General features: G+C 32.2%; 1 protein-coding gene across 3 annotated transcripts; it reads left to right on the top strand.

Moving 5' to 3' along the window:
- Positions 1–5,600: 5,600 nt before the first annotated feature.
- LOC101208614 (K(+) efflux antiporter 4) lies at positions 5,601–16,593 on the top strand. Of its 3 annotated transcripts, none has more exons than XM_031890163.1 (20): positions 5,601–6,007; positions 6,527–6,570; positions 6,907–6,965; positions 7,102–7,180; positions 7,323–7,384; positions 7,521–7,596; positions 8,173–8,247; positions 8,640–8,735; positions 8,825–8,908; positions 9,924–9,992; positions 10,870–10,947; positions 11,734–11,822; positions 12,098–12,194; positions 12,265–12,318; positions 12,636–12,731; positions 13,476–13,664; positions 13,762–13,839; positions 15,208–15,252; positions 15,624–15,713; positions 15,795–16,593. In XM_031890163.1, the coding sequence occupies exons 1-20, from the start codon at positions 5,761–5,763 to the stop codon at positions 15,873–15,875; spliced, it is 1,788 nt and encodes a 595-aa protein (XP_031746023.1). In that variant the 5' UTR covers positions 5,601–5,760; the 3' UTR covers positions 15,876–16,593. The 3 variants fall into 3 exon arrangements, with proteins under 3 accessions (XP_031746023.1, XP_031746024.1, XP_004135704.1); XM_004135656.3 differs by having other exon boundaries at positions 5,602–6,007; positions 8,664–8,735; XM_031890164.1 differs by lacking the exon at positions 15,208–15,252.
- The last annotated feature ends 1,145 nt before the right edge of the window (positions 16,594–17,738 follow it).

The following is a 17,738-nucleotide window of genomic DNA, read 5'->3' as shown; positions in this document are numbered from 1 at the left end:
GGGAGTTTTTATAAACATTGGAATCTCATTTTACTAACCAAAGAATAAATAATGTATTTTTATTATTTCGAAAAATAATATTTTAGTATTTTTCTTAAAATATTATTGTTTTTCGTACTTTATTTTCAATTTTAGTACTTTTCCAACTCTAATTTTAGTTCGAAACATTAATCATATACATGTATATATATTGTATTTTTGCACTAAAATGAAGTTGTTTTTATATAAATGATGTGAAAAAATCTCACAACAAAAGAACTAAATACATAGAAAAAGGGTTATGATCTATCATTCAAATAGAGTACAACACAATCAGAAAAGTTTGCTGGTCATAACGTTCAACTATCATTTGCAAGAGGTCTCCACTTAAACCTAACGGCAATTCGAACAAGATAGCACATAATCAGTTCTATAAAAATCAACATGCTCAAATCTTTTGGCTTAGTATGAATGAATTAAATTTATTAAAATTTTCCAATAAAAATGTTAGTTTCGATAAGTTCATAATTTTTTATATTTTGTATTTTGTGAATTTTTGGTGGATACAATAAAAATAGCAATTATATGTTATGTGGCCAAGGTTGCAAAATATTCTATCCAACAATAAACTGACTATTATTTAAGCAAAACCTAATAATTATGAAAATAATAATATTTTTATCATAGAAGGCCCAGTGCAGGAGGGTATCACGTGCTTTTTTGCCTCCTAGCGGTTTAGACAAACCGGAATTATTCAACACAAATCGTCTTCGTGAAAATTGATGCAGGTCCTTTCCGGTTCGGTCCAATGAATTTCCCCAGAAAGTTGTCCAGGCCGTCCACGTGTAAAGCTTTTTTTGGTTTATAAACTATTCCAATCAACGCGTGTTGGCTTGTTATTGGTTCTTTGTGGCCTTCGAAATTTTGTTGGGTTCAATTTTAGCCACACGAGAACTCTTGTTTCATTTTAGAAAATGTGTGAGAATCTATTTTATGTTTAATATTGGTCGGTATGGAAGAAAATTATGCAAAACTATAAATACAATATCTCGCTACAATAATTACTATTTAAAAACAAACACTATTTCAAAATTATTAATTGTTATAGTATTTACTATTTATATCAATTTTTACTTTTTTATTTTTTTTTGTTACTATCGTGTTTATTGAAAGAAAAATAGTCAAACAAATACATATTATTATGTCCAAAACTAAAACAACAGACATTTCAAACACATACGATTTTCTGTACACTTTAATTTGAAATATTTGTGCTAATTCATAGCTTCGATCTCTTAGTCATATCTTATATGTGTAAGAGATTATTGGCTAATGTGTGTATCGAGAGCCTACAACAGTTTGATGTCTAAGTTGGTATAAGAAACAATGTATAATTCAGTTGAGGGATGCAATAAATAAATTAAAATCACACATCTCATTTTGAAATTACTTACTCTTTTTTACTCTTTTTTCCTTTAGAGTGTTGAATAAAATTATTTATAAGCACTTTCTCCAAAATTCACATATATTTATGTATAACCCAAGCGTGTTTAGGTGCTTGCGGGACTGGAGGTTTTCGTTTCTTTGACGCACTACATGTATTTACATATAATCCCCCATGGTGGCTAGGAGATCATTGTAGGTCTCGAGGTTGTAAGACACTAGCATTGAGTTTATTTGGTTGGCTTGTTATTCCCTAAGCTCATCTAGTTGCCTCAAAACTCAATGCTTTAACTTCTATCTTTTAGAACACGTGTTTCTTTTATGTTGTTCTTAATTTCCTTTGGATTTGAGTCTGTCTGTGTGAGCGAGCTTTGTACCTTATCTTAACCAACCATCAACATTTTATAGTAATGTGTCTTAACAAGTGGAGGTTGACAAGAAAAATTAAATCAATCAAATTTTGAAAATGGCAAATATCTACTTGATAGTTGACCAGCATCATGTCATTTTGTTATGAAATATAGCAATTTGAGTTTCTTCTTGCAAAAGCTACATAAAGGACTCGAAGATCTTGCATCAATGTGACACTTTGTCAAACATACTTCAATGCATAAATTATTATTAAGTTGGGGTGTTTTGTAATCATGAGGACGATTTGGCCGAACTAACCTAAAGTTAGATAACGTTAAATTAGTGTGAGATTTTCTATTCAAATCTTGCAAGTTGAGGTGCACACAACTATGTTCATTTTATCCATGACGATGTATTGTTTTTTCCTATACCACTATTTATTCAAATAATTAACTAATCTACTATTAACATAATTATATATATATACTATTTTTTGAGTCACTTGCTTATAATTTTTAACTATGGTGTTTGCTGTTAATATAACTTAATTTTGCTTCATAAAATAAATGTGTATACAGTGGACAACAACTTACCACTTACATAAGGTCACAAACAAAAAAAAAATGTCATCCAAGATTTGATCAATAACATCGAGAGAACACTACTAGCTACAAGTAGATATAATTTTTTTTTCCATTCATTCAAAAACCAATCAACATCGAACTGAATCAAATGTGTACAAATACCCTTAAAATTAAATTCCTACCATAGGTTCCTTTTTAGTATTTAAGGTGGTGTATGAAGCAAAAGGTGAGTTATTATAGTTTGACTATAATAGTTTGTGTTTGTGGTGTAGATTAATTTAGTTTAGGTTACAATAGTATGTGTTTGTTGTATAAAAACCATTTTAGTTGATAAGAAAATAGTAAATACTATAACAAATAATAATAAAAAAAGTAATTGTAATTGATGACCATTTGAGTAATAATAATTAAGGATATAACAATATCTTTAAAAAATTGCAAATATAGCAAAACTATCGTTGATAGACTTGTATCGTTGATTGACTCGTATGATCTATCAGTGATAAACTAATATTTACAACATAGTCTATCAGTGATAGACTTGTATCATTGATAGAATTTGACAATTTTTTTAAAATATTGCTATTTATTTAATTATTTTTAATCTAATTGCTAAATTTGCTACTATCCCTAAAAAAAAATTATGAATGTCAAATAGTAAAAAATATAGTAAATAATTGGAAAGTTTGAAATAATACTTAGTGCACCTAATTGAAAACTTTTAAATAGTAACAACATGTGGTTATTATAGTCGTCTTAAATAAAGTGTCCCAAATGGTCCATAAATTATTACAATGCATCTATGCATACATATTTATTGTTTAGAGAAAATGATTGCAGCTATTATGCTTGTTTAGAAAAAAGTAAAAAAATTGTTCAATTTCACTTTTGAAAAATACCACAAGTTTAGTTTTAAAATAGCAAAAATGACGCATTTCACGAAACAAAAACGAAAAATCAAAAGAAAAAAAAGTTAAAAAATTGAGAACCAAACAGATAATAAATTGAAATAAATAAAAGTCAACTAATTGCTTTTATTATTTATTAGACATCGAGGCGGTTCTTTCCTTATAAAATAGGTCGATTTAATTCAATTATTAATTGATTTCAAAACTGATAAAATCGACTCGACTTGACTCTCAAGTCTCACCTACACCGTCTTACCCTTATAGCTTGTGAAACAATAAAAGATACCCACGTGAGCTTGGGGAAAATATGAAAAGGCAAAGAGGGGTGTCCCAATCCTAAAGCAAATGTGGACTTAAAATTGGCAAAACGTAGAGATAGAACCTAACTTTCTTTCTAATAGTCTTTCAAGCTTCTTTATTAAGATAAATGGTCCTTTTCACTTACAATAGAAACTTAAAACCAACCCATCAATTTCATTCTTAAGATCGAGGATTAAGATATCTATGATTATATCGATGCATTCCTAGATACATAAGTTTAAAAGTTTGATATCGATATTAAATATTCATTGGTATACATTTTCAACGTCTTTTTATAAATGCCCGTAAAAGATAATATGTCATTTTTATTTAAGTCTAATATGAGTAGAAATGAAATACTAATATCTATATATTCATAATTTAGTTTTGGAGCAAAAATAACTTAATTATTAATCTAAATAAATTTTATAAAATTTGTGACTTCTAGAAATATTTGTTGATATTGATATTGTATTGATGTATTTGTAAAATTGAAATATCGATCTTGACATCAACATCGATATTTTAATCATTGCTTAAAAGTTCAAACATTATTACTAATATTTGTCTCTTAAATAATATTATGAATTTAAGTTTATTTACATAAAGAATATCATTTGTTTATGATATATTTACCTTTGAAATTAAACGGTACTTACTACTATAAACGACACGTCCATAAATTTAACGAAAAAAGAAACTTAGTCATGATTTTTTGAGTTTACACATGTGTGAAAATTTTGAAAAGAAAAAACAAAATTCATATACTTCTTTAGAGTTGTACCACTTTAAAATTCCAAACAATAATTATATATAACAACAAACTTATAAGATTTTATTTTTAGTTTTCATTACTTGACGTGTTAAGGGATTATTTGATTGGCAATCCGAATACAAAAATTTGAAACTTAGTTTGATGGGATAATAGATTCAAAAATTGGATAAAAAATCTAAATGATTATTTGAAACGAGTTTGATAATGCATTTATGAACCATTAGTTGTTACTCTAATATAAACCAATATTACTAATGTTTGTGAACTTGTTTTAGGTTAAAAATTTTGGATTTATATTATTTCGAAATATCATATAATTTACCATATATTATATAATACATATTTTAATCAATTGAGGTTATAAATATTTCAACACTTTGTAGTATAACTACGTACTTGAAATTTCCAAATTCTAATGCATGATTGTTTCAAAAAATAAAACCCACATTATTTAGCAAAAGCATATTTTTTAAAGTAAAATTTAAAACATTCAATAGAATTTGAATTACCTGTGTTCTTTTTAATGTAGGGTGTGAAAATTTGAATCCATCGACTCATTGTCATAAGTACATACACGTATCAATTGTACTACGCTTTTATTGACATAAAAGATATATATATAAATTCTAACTACAAACTTATCTTATTTTAAAATAAAATCATATAGAAAGAGATACACTAACTAACCATAATTAATTTAAATTAGTTAATTTTAAAAGTGTATTAGTTATATGAATGTAAAATTTTAATTAATACCACGATATTCTTCCAAGTTATAAGTTAAAAGTTAATTTAATTTGTCCTCATATTTAGATTCAAATCAAAAAGAGGTCAAGCCTAAATTACACAAATATAAACTATTTAGTATTTAATGTTTGTATTTAAAAACTTCATAATTTTTATGTGGATATAATGCACCCGGACTTTTTTATTTTATAGTAAAATTACATACATTTAAATCAAACATTAAATAGGTTACTAAATTCAGATATAGTGTTAAATTTAATTATATTTTGCATGTCATTAGATATGTATATGTATTTGAAATTAGGGCATAGTAATAGAATGGACCAAAGCCAAAGTCACACATCTGTTGCGTAACGTCCGTACATCTTGCATTTTTCTTCTCCACCGTCACCAAAGTAATTTCCTCTAACTACTAGGGGTGTTTTAGTACTTTCATCTTTTGTTACTCCCTCCATTGCCGTTCACTTAACTGAAAATAAATAAATTATAATTGTAATTGTAATTATAAATAAACAAGAAGGAATAAAAACTACCTTTTTTTCGCCTTCCTTCCTTCCTTCCTTCTTCTTCCCTCTTAACCCGCTCGGAGACGGAGGCCACCGCCACCGCCACCGCCACCTCCACCTTCACCGCCGCCGCGTCGGCCAGCTTCCTCATCGTTGTTATTTCTGCAATGAGGTTATCGTTATCCAGAATTCTTGTCCTCTTTCTCTTTTTTCATCTTCTTCTCTGCTTTGCTACTTTCCCTACCCTTTCCATTTCTCTCATAACCGTCACTAAATCCGAGTTGGTGCCCGGCGAGATCAATGCTACTGCCGACTCTAACTCCTCGAGATCCGACAATGATGACCATAGTTTTGCTAACATAATCGATCGGGCTCTCGAGAGGGAATTTACTGAGAATGAGCAGACTGATGAAGGTTTGTTGATCTGACTTTCACTTCTTCCTCTTTTGTTGTTTGTTTCGGTATATAAGCTCCCGCTTCCTCCTTCGGCTTAGGATTGTGAAATTCTTGAAATGTGTTTTTTCAATTCTTTGTTTGTTGAACATTGAGGTCTGTTTTTCTTCTCTCTTTGATTGTTTCGATTTCTCGTTAGTTCTTGTTCTTGCTTTTGTTACGCATTTTCTTCTTCTTCTTTTTATAACACCTGTTTTTCAGTTCATTTTGATATGCTTTCACCTCGAGTGCTGTTTTACGTTAGTGATTTTGTTGGGTATTGGGAGTTTGATGGAACTCAAATTTTGCATGCTACTTAGACCTCGTCTTGGTCTCTAGAAATGTGGAAAATAACCAGGATTTTAACTGGAAAGAGATTTTGATGCTCTATGGTCTTGAAAAATCATCCAGCAATTTAATAAATTATGTTATCTTTTGGACAAATCGACTTTCTTGAGAAAATAACTATGGTGTCATTGAAGTTCTCACTTTCCCTTGCAGTCGCGGATCCTGGCAGCTTCAACAACAGCGTTGCTGAGAAGCAGGTTAGGTTGACGTTTTATCTTGTCACTGCCGGTCTTTTCTTTCTACTGACTTTTAATAGAAGAAAAACTAATGGTAGAATCCAGTAGGCAAGGCCACCTGCTCTTTCTGTTCAATGCACCTTTTAGCTCAATTCAAATTTCCATTTGAAAGCTATAAGATTCCTCAAAATTCCAGCCGTCAGATGAAATTTTCTGATGTGGAATTATCATCCTCTTGCATCCTTCTAAACAAATTATCATGCAGTCGGAATATTAAATATGTTTGCTAATGTACTCCCAATGTTATAGTACTGGTATTTGCCCATGAACTGAAATGAATGTGTTTCCATATGTCAGGCAGTTTTGGAAACTGTTGCTCGAGTTAAGTCAAAGAAGAATGAAACGAAAGAGGAGAAGTATGTTCTTCCATTTCCTGTATACAAAACATATATTTCACTGGTTGAATTGAACTGTTTATGAAATGAATACCATAGTCGTTGCCAGTACAAAAATAGACTGTAATAGTACTTTTTACCTGTTTTTGGACCTTAGATCATTTCAGTTCCATGATGTCTTCCATTTAGATAATGAGAATCGAGCAGAAGACATGCCAACATTAATTGATCGAAAGGTATGTCTAATGTGTATACCTGTTACATTTATACTTATCCTGTAAAGTTTACAAATAAATACAATTTTATTCCTATTTCAAAAAAAACAAATATAATTTTATTCATGAAGTTGATTCATTTTCATTGGATTTTTTTCTTCAGGACAATGTCTTTATTATTTCAAATCCCAAGTCAAAGTATCCTGTGCTCCAATTGGATTTAAGGTTGGGTTCTATCAGTAATGTTCAGTGGACTTAGTCCTTGGGTCTTGTCTTTATTCATGATTCATTGTTGTTTGGTATGCATCAATATGATGGAGTGCTTACTGGTCCAATCTTTTCAAATTGTTTTTATCTGCAGATTGATTTCAGATCTGGTTGTTGTTATTGTTTCTGCAACTTGTGGTGGCATTGCTTTCGCTTGTGCAGGACAACCGGTCTGATCATCATCATTCTTCTTCTTCATCCTCTCTCTCTAAAAAGATTGAAAAACCAATGTCATAATGTAGCACCATAGCATTCTTATTGTATAAGGCATGTTTAATGCACAAATGATTTTTGGGAGAGCCCCTAGGATCAATGGCCAATGTGATATGCAACTTTGTTAAACTAAGGTGTATGTGGTGGAAAAAAACTTTATGTTACCATTTAAGCATATGTATATTGATTTTCACTCCATGGAAGAACATTTTTCCCAAAGAAACCAATGTGCATTTTATGGGAGTTATTTTGCTTATTTGGGTGTGCTTTCAGTAGATATTGTTTAAGAATGATTGGAAAGCTATTTCCCATTGTTTTCTGAAACTAGTTTTCCAAATATTTAAATCTGATGTTAAATATACAACACCCATCTAGTTTTTGAACTCTATTTCTAATAGCATATGATTTGATTTTTCAAAAACATTGCTTTACCTTGAGAGGGTGAGCTTCAGGACATAAGCCTCAAAATCCTTTTAAAAGACCTAAAACTTTCTTCTTTGTAAATGGTGCTTACGGCATTCTGAAATCTGCAGGTCTTTACTGGATACCTGTTAGCTGGATCTCTCATTGGACCTGGAGGTTTAAGCTTTGTCAGTGAAATGGTGCAAGTATGTATCATTTATGTCCATCTTATTCAGTTGACAAATTTATGAATTTCTCTCCCTGATTCTTTTCTGTTGTTACATTCTGTTTTATTAAGCTAAGAGGTATACTTATTGGATTTTAGGTACTGGATAAAATTTGTAAATCTATTACATTTGGTTCATATGCTAACTGTAACGTTAGGCTGTTGTTATTGAATAAGTATGTATACTTGTCAAAGAAAATTTTGACTTTTTTCTCAATTTTTTTTTTTTTTAAATTAGTTATGGAATAATGAATATTTAATTGTCTTGAGCATTATTATTGATTCTTATGAGTTATGATACTATCAAGAATTTATGCTTCTGGAATTCCCGGATATTACCTCAATATATTAGATTGCTTCACCAGAATTTAGTCTGTCATTTACATATCCATTCAGGTTGAGACAGTTGCTCAGTTTGGTGTGATTTTCCTTCTTTTTGCATTGGGCCTGGAGTTCTCCACTACAAAAGTGAGCCTGTCGTTTCTTCCAGATGTTTTTTTTTTCAACAATCGCAGGTATACAACATTACTGTCAATAATCTCTCTGTTCTTTTCCAGCTTCGTGTAGTTCGAGCAGTGGCTGTTCTTGGAGGACTGCTTCAGATTTTCCTTTTTATGTGCTTGTGTGGAATTACAGCTTCGGTATGTCTTACATTCTGATGAGAGTTTATACCAGCTGTACAGTGATTTTTTTGTTTTTATTTTAATTAACCTTTCATTTCATTTTATTTTTTAGTCTGTGTATTTCCGTGCTGTATAACCCAAATGGTCACGTTTTCAAATTCACAATTCTGATTTTGGTTCTTTGTACAGTGCTTTTCAGTATAGGATAAAGTTATCAATGTTTTTGAAAATTTCAGCTATGAATATGAACGTGTATTTGTCAATGTCCGAAAGATCATGTGTTAAGAGTATTCATCCTAATTCCTATATTGTACAAACGTTTATTATGCACTCTTGTTCAAGTGTCTTCAAATATGATGAAGTGTTTTGGGCAACACTAGTATCTAATTGTTTCCCATCTCTGTGTGCGTGCCTCTCTTTTTTTCACATATTCTCAAATCTATTTCTTCTGCTATCTACTACTGTTATTGTCCAAAATGGTTGCTCTTCATATTTTTAATTATCATCATGCCTTTGCACAATCTTTTCATGGAGAGTACTTGTGAAATTTTATGCGCTGTATAGTGTATTTCCTCTGAGTGAGTGACTATATCAACATTTCACTCCCAGGGCCCGAAGTTGTTGATTTGTTGTAAAACTTTCGGCTGTATTGTTTCTAGGCCCACGTAAAAAGAAAAGAAATTTTTTTGATGGCTTAGGTAAGCTCATTGCAGTTATACTTGAGTCTTTCTACGAGTAAATCTGGTCATGGTACAGAAGACGTAGACAAGAATTGTCCTTTTGTGGCCTTCCTGATGGTATTTGGTTTGGTTTAGCTTACCTACTGTTTCTTTTATTTGGCATTACTGGCTGGAACTTTGGTGGGTAATACAAAAGCTAGAGTTAACTGCTTTATGTAAAAGTGTAGGGGTCGATGCTGTCTCTGGGATATTCTTGTCTTCTTTTTCTACTTGTTACTTCCTTATAAGTGCATTCTTTTGTATCGCTTACCTGTCCATTGTTTCTTCTAATGTAAAATTGCTTGCTTTTGCAGCTATGTGGCGGTAAATCTTCAGAGGGGGTATTTGTTGGTGCATTCTTGTCTATGTCTTCGACTGCAGTGGTAATTCCTGATTTATTACTAATTTTGAGTGGAATGAGGTTATATCAATGTGGGCTTACTAAAGTAGCATTGGGATGATCTTAATTTTTGATATGCTGACAATTAAAAAAAATTGAGGCAGTTAAAAGAAATTGAGATAGCTATGAATTCCTCATTTTTTTTTTCTTTTATGCTAATCTATTACTCAGAAAATGTTTCAATCATTTTTCTGATTTCTTAAGAATGTTATTCTGCAATGGATTATGTTCATTCATAGTCACTCTACTTCAGAACACCCTTCCTTTATACGTTATACCTTCCAAGATAAGAAGACCATTTTTTATTTTTGTTTTGGAAATTATTTTAAACGACAAAACGCTGAAAATATTTACTAATATAGCAAAATTTCGGAAACTATCAATGATGGAGGTGTCTATTAGTGTTTTATCATTGGTAGATTCAAAATTTGTAAATATTTTTGTTCATTTTGCTATATTTGAGAACAAGCTTTTTTTGTGTGGGAATGTAGATAAGAAAACCTTTTTTGTTCTTCGTTGTGTTTCTTTTCTAACTTAAGTCCCCTTTTCTTATTGTTCGACCCTATAATGTAACATATTAGTACTCAAGCTTGACATTATTTCATTAATTGTTACCACTAAAATAAAAGGACCCAAATAATAGGGAGTAGCCTCTATTCATTTCATCAATGAAAAGTGATGTTTCAGTTTCAAAAAAATTATTGTCTGGTAACGGACCGTTGGGTAAGCATAAGTATATATTTATGTATTTATATATATTGTTTAGAAATAGAATTAAGTGCTCTTTTGTCAGCATTAATAAGGCTTTCATGGTTTATCTGTGTTAAATTTTGGTACTTCCACAATATTATCTGTTATAGGTCTTGAAATTTTTAATGGAGCGAAATAGCGTCAATGCCATTCATGGTCAGGTGACCATTGGTACTCTTATTCTTCAGGTATATGATTAAATTCGTCTTTCAATACTTCTTCATATTACTAATTAGGAGATTTTGTATTCTGGAGCAGTAGTCTCTTTCTATTATATCAATGAATTTTTTGTTTCTGATTTTTTTTTTTTTAAATCGTATTAAATCAGTAATGGGGATTACATGGCATCCAAAAAGATTTTTGGCTGTATTAGAAGTTTTTGGTCTAGGGGTGTGTGTTTTTTTTTAAAGGAGACAAACTTTTTTGTTAATGATAAAATCTCAAAGTACAAGAGGTATATACAATGAGAAAAATAAAGAAGCATAAAGCAAAAAGCCCTAGGGGATCCAGAAGTTTCAACTAGACATCTCAACTAGGTTGACACCCCCTTAGCACCAAAACATCATATCCCATAACTAAGCATGAAACTAAGCAAAGAAAATGAAATTAGAAAGTACAAAATATGAAAGTCCAGCAAATTAACATAGGCCAAGGCTAGGAAAGAAGCTAAAAAGATGATGTAAAGACAAACAAAAATACAGCTGCTGAGAGATACAAAAATGAGGCTGAAAACCATGCTGGACGAAAATTGAGAGGCTGGATGGGATAGGAAAACTGCCAGTTGAGATTGATATTTTGAATATAGTAAGCCTCGAATTCCTTGTTTAAGGAAACCCAAGCATGTGTGTGTGTGTGTTTTATTATTTATTTTTTAGATAAACTCCAATAGCTAAGTAGCTTCATGACGATGACATAGATATTTTCTGGTTTCCTATGCTTGCTGTTTGCTGTTTGCTAAGAAACTATTCCTCCAGGATTGTGCCGTAGGCTTGCTGTTTGCTTTGCTTCCGATTCTTGGTGGTACTTCTGGTGTTCTTCAAGGAGTTCTGTCTATGACTAAGTCGTAAGAATACTGCTGTTTGTATATGTGTATGAGAATTTTATTCATGAGGTTCTTCATTCTTGGTTAAATAAGTCAAGTATATAGTGGAAAAAAATTTCTTATTCAGCATAGTGGCACTTAATTCTGAAAACATAGCATAGTTGGTGTATGGTCTACTAATTCAGGATACTCTTTTCGTTGAGTTTTTTAGTTGTTCGATAGCCAACTGGGAAAATTTGCATTTCAAATTATTCAACTTAAACTAATACGTCCCAGCCATTTTCTTTCTTTTCCAGGTTGGTGGTCTTGATTGCGTTTTTGATTATTTTGACAATATTTTCTCGTACATGTGTTCCGAGGTTCCTTAAGCTTATGGTTAGCCTGTCATCTCAGGTAAGGGCAACATTTTTGTTCGCTGCTACAACTATTGCTTCATGTTCTGATCAAAATCTTTTCCACGCAGACTAATGAACTCTATCAATTGGCAGCTGTTGCATTCTGCTTGCTTGTTGCTTGGGTTAGTTCCACTTCCTAATGCTTAATTCTAGAAACAATACAGGATTTAGTATCATTTGGTAGATATTGATATGGTAAAGCTTCAGTTTTCTAGTTGTTGATTTTCCCTCTTGAGATACATATTGTATTATGAAAAGTTGGACTTGGAAAATGGTCCTTATTCAGTTGCATTATCTTTTTATTTTATTTTATTCTTATTATATTAAAGCGAAGAAGGGATTAAAGTTGAGAATAAAGTTGTTGCCATTGAGAATGGTCTATCTGTAACATCTGGCTGCAGTACTGATTACTGATTCATTTATATAACCACTTATACAGTGCAGTGATAAACTTGGCTTAAGCCTTGAATTGGGTTCCTTTGCGGCCGGTGTGATGATTTCAACTACTGATCTTGCTCAGCATACCCTTGAACAGGTCAATATGAATTCTTTATGTTTGTTTAAAAGCCTGAACACTGTTCTCTTGTTGGTGATGTATAATTAAGTACCTATGAGAGACTGGTGGATGAATATTTACCTGGATGAATTGGTGGTTTAATAGTTACTACCAAGTACCTTTTCCTTTCTTTTTTTTTTAAATTTTTTGAGTTTTACTTGTATGTTTCTATACTTCAAGAACGCTATCCCTGTCATGCTACTAACATGTTTGACATGGAAAAGGGTCTAGAAATATTGTAGCTCGATGATTATAGAAATATATGTTTTTTCTGATAGGAAATGACAGTAGTTTTTTTTTTCTTGAGGAGGGGGTGTGTTTGTGTTGAACTTCAAGCTTTCTGATAAATCATTTGTTCCAGATGTAATAAAATCCTGCAGCATAGAACTTATGATCTACCTTGAAAGATGTAACTTTTGGGTTGGGCATCAAGCTCTATGATGAATCTCATTTTCCAGATGCTATGAATTTCTAAAACATAATTTTGGGAAGTAACAGAATTTTTTGTCATGGAACAAAACGTTGACAACATTTTTCAAAAAAATTATTTGTAAGATTGATATTTTCTCATCAGGTACAGATACTGCTAAGATCTGTAGCAAGTACCATACGCAAGTACCATACTATTTAGTATTTATTTAATATTGCCATTTTAATTCCCCGAATCTGTTTTAGCTGGCATGGAATTTTAATACCTTCTACTGATTGGCTTGATTAATATAGGTTGAGCCCATTCGCAACTTCTTTGCTGCTCTTTTTCTTGCCAGCATTGGGATGCTAATTCATGTTCATTTCCTATGGAACCACATTGATATTTTACTTGCGGCTGTAATATTGGTAATCGTTATAAAGACTGTAGTGGTTACTACTGTTGTCAAGGGATTTGGATACAACAACAAGACTTCACTTCTGGTGAGATGTGTTCTAACAAATACGTTTCTTCACAATGAAATGACTTCTTTTTTTATTCAGGTAATTGAAAGAGGCCTTACATAGTTTCATCTTATAGGTTGGGATGTCACTCGCACAAATTGGAGAATTTGCCTTTGTCCTTCTAAGCCGTGCCTCTAATCTTCATCTTGTCGAGGTTGGTGTTTGAATTGTAAGCTTGTCTTTGATTGAGGTTTATAATCTGTTTGTGTTATTTTTTATAGCTCAAGCACAATAAAGTGTGATAGTCGAGTGGGAATATGAAAAAAAAAAATGAAATTTGCATTTGATCTTAGTAAACTTTATTTTTAGTTAATAATAAAGGAAAAGCCTTCTACTGTTTTTTTAAAATAATGAAAAATTCCCCCATCTCCTTATGTGAGCAAATGAGACAAGTTGTAGATGGTACACAAGGGGTGCTTCTCCTTAGAATTGGTCTTGTACTATTTCTTGCAAGGGGAGGGATGTAATCCACTGGTGCCTTTACATGGTTGTATCAACTATGGGAGCTGGAGCCCCCTTGGGGTGGGGTGCTGGACAGTAGACTGTAGTGGATGGTGGGTGCTCCTTTGGGTGGGGGAACGATGTAGAGCATGCTCTATCGATGATTAGGTTCATAAGTACCTATGAGAGACTGGTCCGAATAGAGCAGGCTTAGTGAATGGGCTTGTAACCTTGCTCTTAGGCTATATATAAGAATTGACGTGACTTTCTTCGAACAACCACAATTTTAAGAGCATGGATTAATTTACCTGGTACAACGGAATATTTTAATGGGAAAAGTCTAAGCAAAAGAATATTTACCTGGTAGCCATTAATAGCGATGGCAAGTGGCAACTTATATTGGTCAAGTGGCAACTTATATTGGTTTTAACACACGGACCAACTAAATGAGTTGGTAAAGGTAAGCATAAAAACTGAGTGAAACGCATCATATCACTATTCTCTTCAATCTTTGATGGCATGGTTGCTAAACATGTTAAAGTCATTCCATTTGTTGAGAGAAGTAGAGGGAGGTGAGATCATATTTGACTCATTGATAGGATTCTCTATTCAAGTAATTTTTTAAAATTGGAATTTGTTTTTCCTTCATGGTCTTTTGTATTTTGGTATAGGTGCCTTTTTATTTTATTATTATCTTTGTATTTTGAGCATTATCCACTATTCATTATATTAGAAGAAATGTAATATAATGGTGTTGCCCAATGGTATTTGTACATAAGTGAAAGAAAGTGATTAAGGCGTTAAAATAACAACAAAACTAATTCCAGCTTTTAAAAGACTAACTAAAAAATTACCTCTTAATTAAAACTTCTAATACATTATATCAACAAAAGTTTGTTTCCTTTACAAAATAAAGTTGTTTTTACCAATATTGGAATATTTACGTGCTGGAGATGTTGACTTCATTGTTGTATTTTATGTAGGTGTGAGCCTCGAATATGGGTCTTTCTTAAAAAGAATAAATATTTTCATTGTTTTTGTGTGTTCTCGTAATATTATTTTTTCCTGTACAAATTTTCAGGGAAAATTGTATATACTGCTGCTTGGGACAACCGCACTTAGCCTGGTCAGCTAATTGTTATTGCATTTTCCTGAAGTCCCCAAACATCTAATTTTTTGAGTTTTTAGAGGGCCTTCCATGCATTTTTTTCTCAATAGAATTTTGTTTATTCATAGAACGATAAAAAAGAGAAAAAAAAAAACTAATTACTAATGTGTATCTTCCCCAACTGATATGGTAATTCAGACGAAATTGTTTATTGAAGTTAAGATTAAAAAAGGGAAAATTTGTTAAGCTACGAATCAAATGAGAAGTGTTGTTAATATAAGGTCCAATGTGACATATTCCAATGAGGCATTGAAATCTTAACATAGAAATAGTTTTTAAATGATTTAATTTTATTGTAATTTAATGTGCTAATAAAACTAATTGTGTAGGTGACTACACCATTGCTTTTCAAGCTTATTCCTGCTGTGGTGCGTATTGGAGTATTGTTGCGGTGGTTTTCACCTGATGGTTTTAGTGAGGTAACCTTTAGCCTCTAGTAATTCACCTGGGTTCTTGTTGGATACTGTTGCTAATGAAGCGTCCATGATTTATCCTACCAGATTGGATTCAAAGGAGATGCCTTTCGAACAGATGGTGCCAAGCGCATTACTTTGGTGATTCAGGATGCTCACGTTTCGTGATATTATGCATACCATAGGAAAGCAAATGCCAGAAGTTACCACATTTCAATCGAAGGGTTTCTTGTGAAGTTGGGAACATGTGCAGAAGCGTGAAATGTTATTAATTAGGCTCAGTTTTTTCCCGTCCTGGACCTGAAGATGCCAATATTCCACGGAATTTCCAACCAGGCAAGATCATACCGAGATAGTTACATTGGGATGGAGAACCAGAGTAGTGTGAATACGATTCTCAAAATCCCATTCACATAACTCCAATTTTTGATCCAGGCCGTTGCGTTCTTATAGGTGGCCTATTCATTGTAAAATAGTTTCCGTTCGTTCTCACCATTCATTTCATTATATATGTTCTTTTTACAAATTGAGTCACACAGTTGTTCTATCAACCCTAAAAGTAATGTAGTTCACAATTTTTTAGTGTATCCAGGCCATTTTCAGTTCATAGAGGCCCAGATGGTGTACAAGATTTGACTTGTTTTTCATAACTCACGCAGCTTGATTTTCGGTCATATCAACTTGGGGAGCTAGGAGCTGTCTCAATGACTTGCAAGGTAATACCTCTGCATTTCCAATTGTTGATGGGTCCAACATCATTGAAATTTATAGCCAAATTGAAAATTGATACTGCTCCCGCTCCCCAAACAAAGGACCCAAAAACTGTTACAAAGTAATTTTTCATCTGTATAATAAATCCTTTGGGCGATTTTTGTTTCTGCATAAATACTGTTCACTTCTTTTTCCTTTTATATAAGCCCAAGTGTTGCTCCCTCTCAGCTCCGTGCTCACTCTATAGAGTAAGGTGTTTGGAGTGCTGAGTTGGTCATTATAGTCTATAGTTATTATAGCTCGTGGGTTGTAATATTCTTTGGCAAATTATTTTAGTCTGGTTTATAGTACTCTATGTTTGGGATGTAGACCAATTTAGTTGGATTAGGAAATAGTAAATACAATAATAAATTAAGCAGGAAATAGTAAACTCTTTAAGAAATAGGGATTTGAAATAGTAATAATGTGGTTAGCAGTAGGTTACAATAGTTGGAAACAAAAACTATTATAAACTATTATAATTGAAACTTCAAATACGTAGTTGGCTAAATAGCCCACTTCACCTACATGACATTGGAGGCTCAGACACTCCAAAGAGATCTCTCCTTTCCTCCAAAGAGATTTCTCCTTTAGAGATTGTTTCTCTAAGTTACTAACAATTGACGGAGAGTTAAAGTGAAGGAAAATGTTTGGCAAGTTTAGTAACACCTCTTCTAGTCCTTGATTGTTATTTGTTACCGAACTCTAGAGTAAATAGTTGAAAATTTAAATCTGAATAGTATCATTCTTCATTTTTAACTATTGCATGTACTAGAATGGGGTCACATTTTTTGACCAAAAAATATGTTATTTTTAAGTTAAGAGTAAGGAGACCACAACATATATTGCCATTGTGAGATCATAAAAATGAAATCACTATTGTTGTGGGCAGATAAGTAGGCCATTATACAATGCCAACTTAAAAGCAGTTGCTTTTAAAGCCAGAAATACCAAATGTGATGAAAAAAGGTTACACGTCCCTTCTTTTCACTGAAAGATCAACATCAATCAAAAGTGAATGATGTTTCCTAAACATTTGAGGTCCACTGGTCCCTCCTTCCCAAGTTTCAATTGCCACAACATTTCCATTTCTAATTCTCTAGGGGAAGATAATATAATTTATCTTTCCCCATTCTCCTCTTTATCCTTTCATTTTGAGATTGGATTTTTTTTTTCTCCCCCTTCTTTTTGGCAAACCAAACACAACCAACTACTCTCTAATCTCCTTGCTATGAACGAGGGATTACAACCACCTTGTGATGATGTTGAAACTGTAAAAAC

Source organism: Cucumis sativus, chromosome 1 (genome assembly GCF_000004075.3).
Source record: "Cucumis sativus cultivar 9930 chromosome 1, Cucumber_9930_V3, whole genome shotgun sequence".
NCBI lineage: Eukaryota > Viridiplantae > Streptophyta > Magnoliopsida > Cucurbitales > Cucurbitaceae > Cucumis > Cucumis sativus.
This window is presented reverse-complemented; position numbering and strand designations above follow the sequence as displayed.

Coding starts and splice junctions, on each gene's coding strand:
- LOC101208614 (XM_031890163.1), top strand. CDS start 5,761: ATGAGGTTATCGTTATCCAGAATTCTTGTCCTCTTTCTCTTTTTTCAT. Junction 7,181..7,322: donor CAACATTAATTGATCGAAAG/GTATGTCTAATG, acceptor TTTTTTCTTCAG/GACAATGTCTTTATTATTTC. Junction 15,714..15,794: donor CACCTGATGGTTTTAGTGAG/GTAACCTTTAGC, acceptor TTATCCTACCAG/ATTGGATTCAAAGGAGATGC.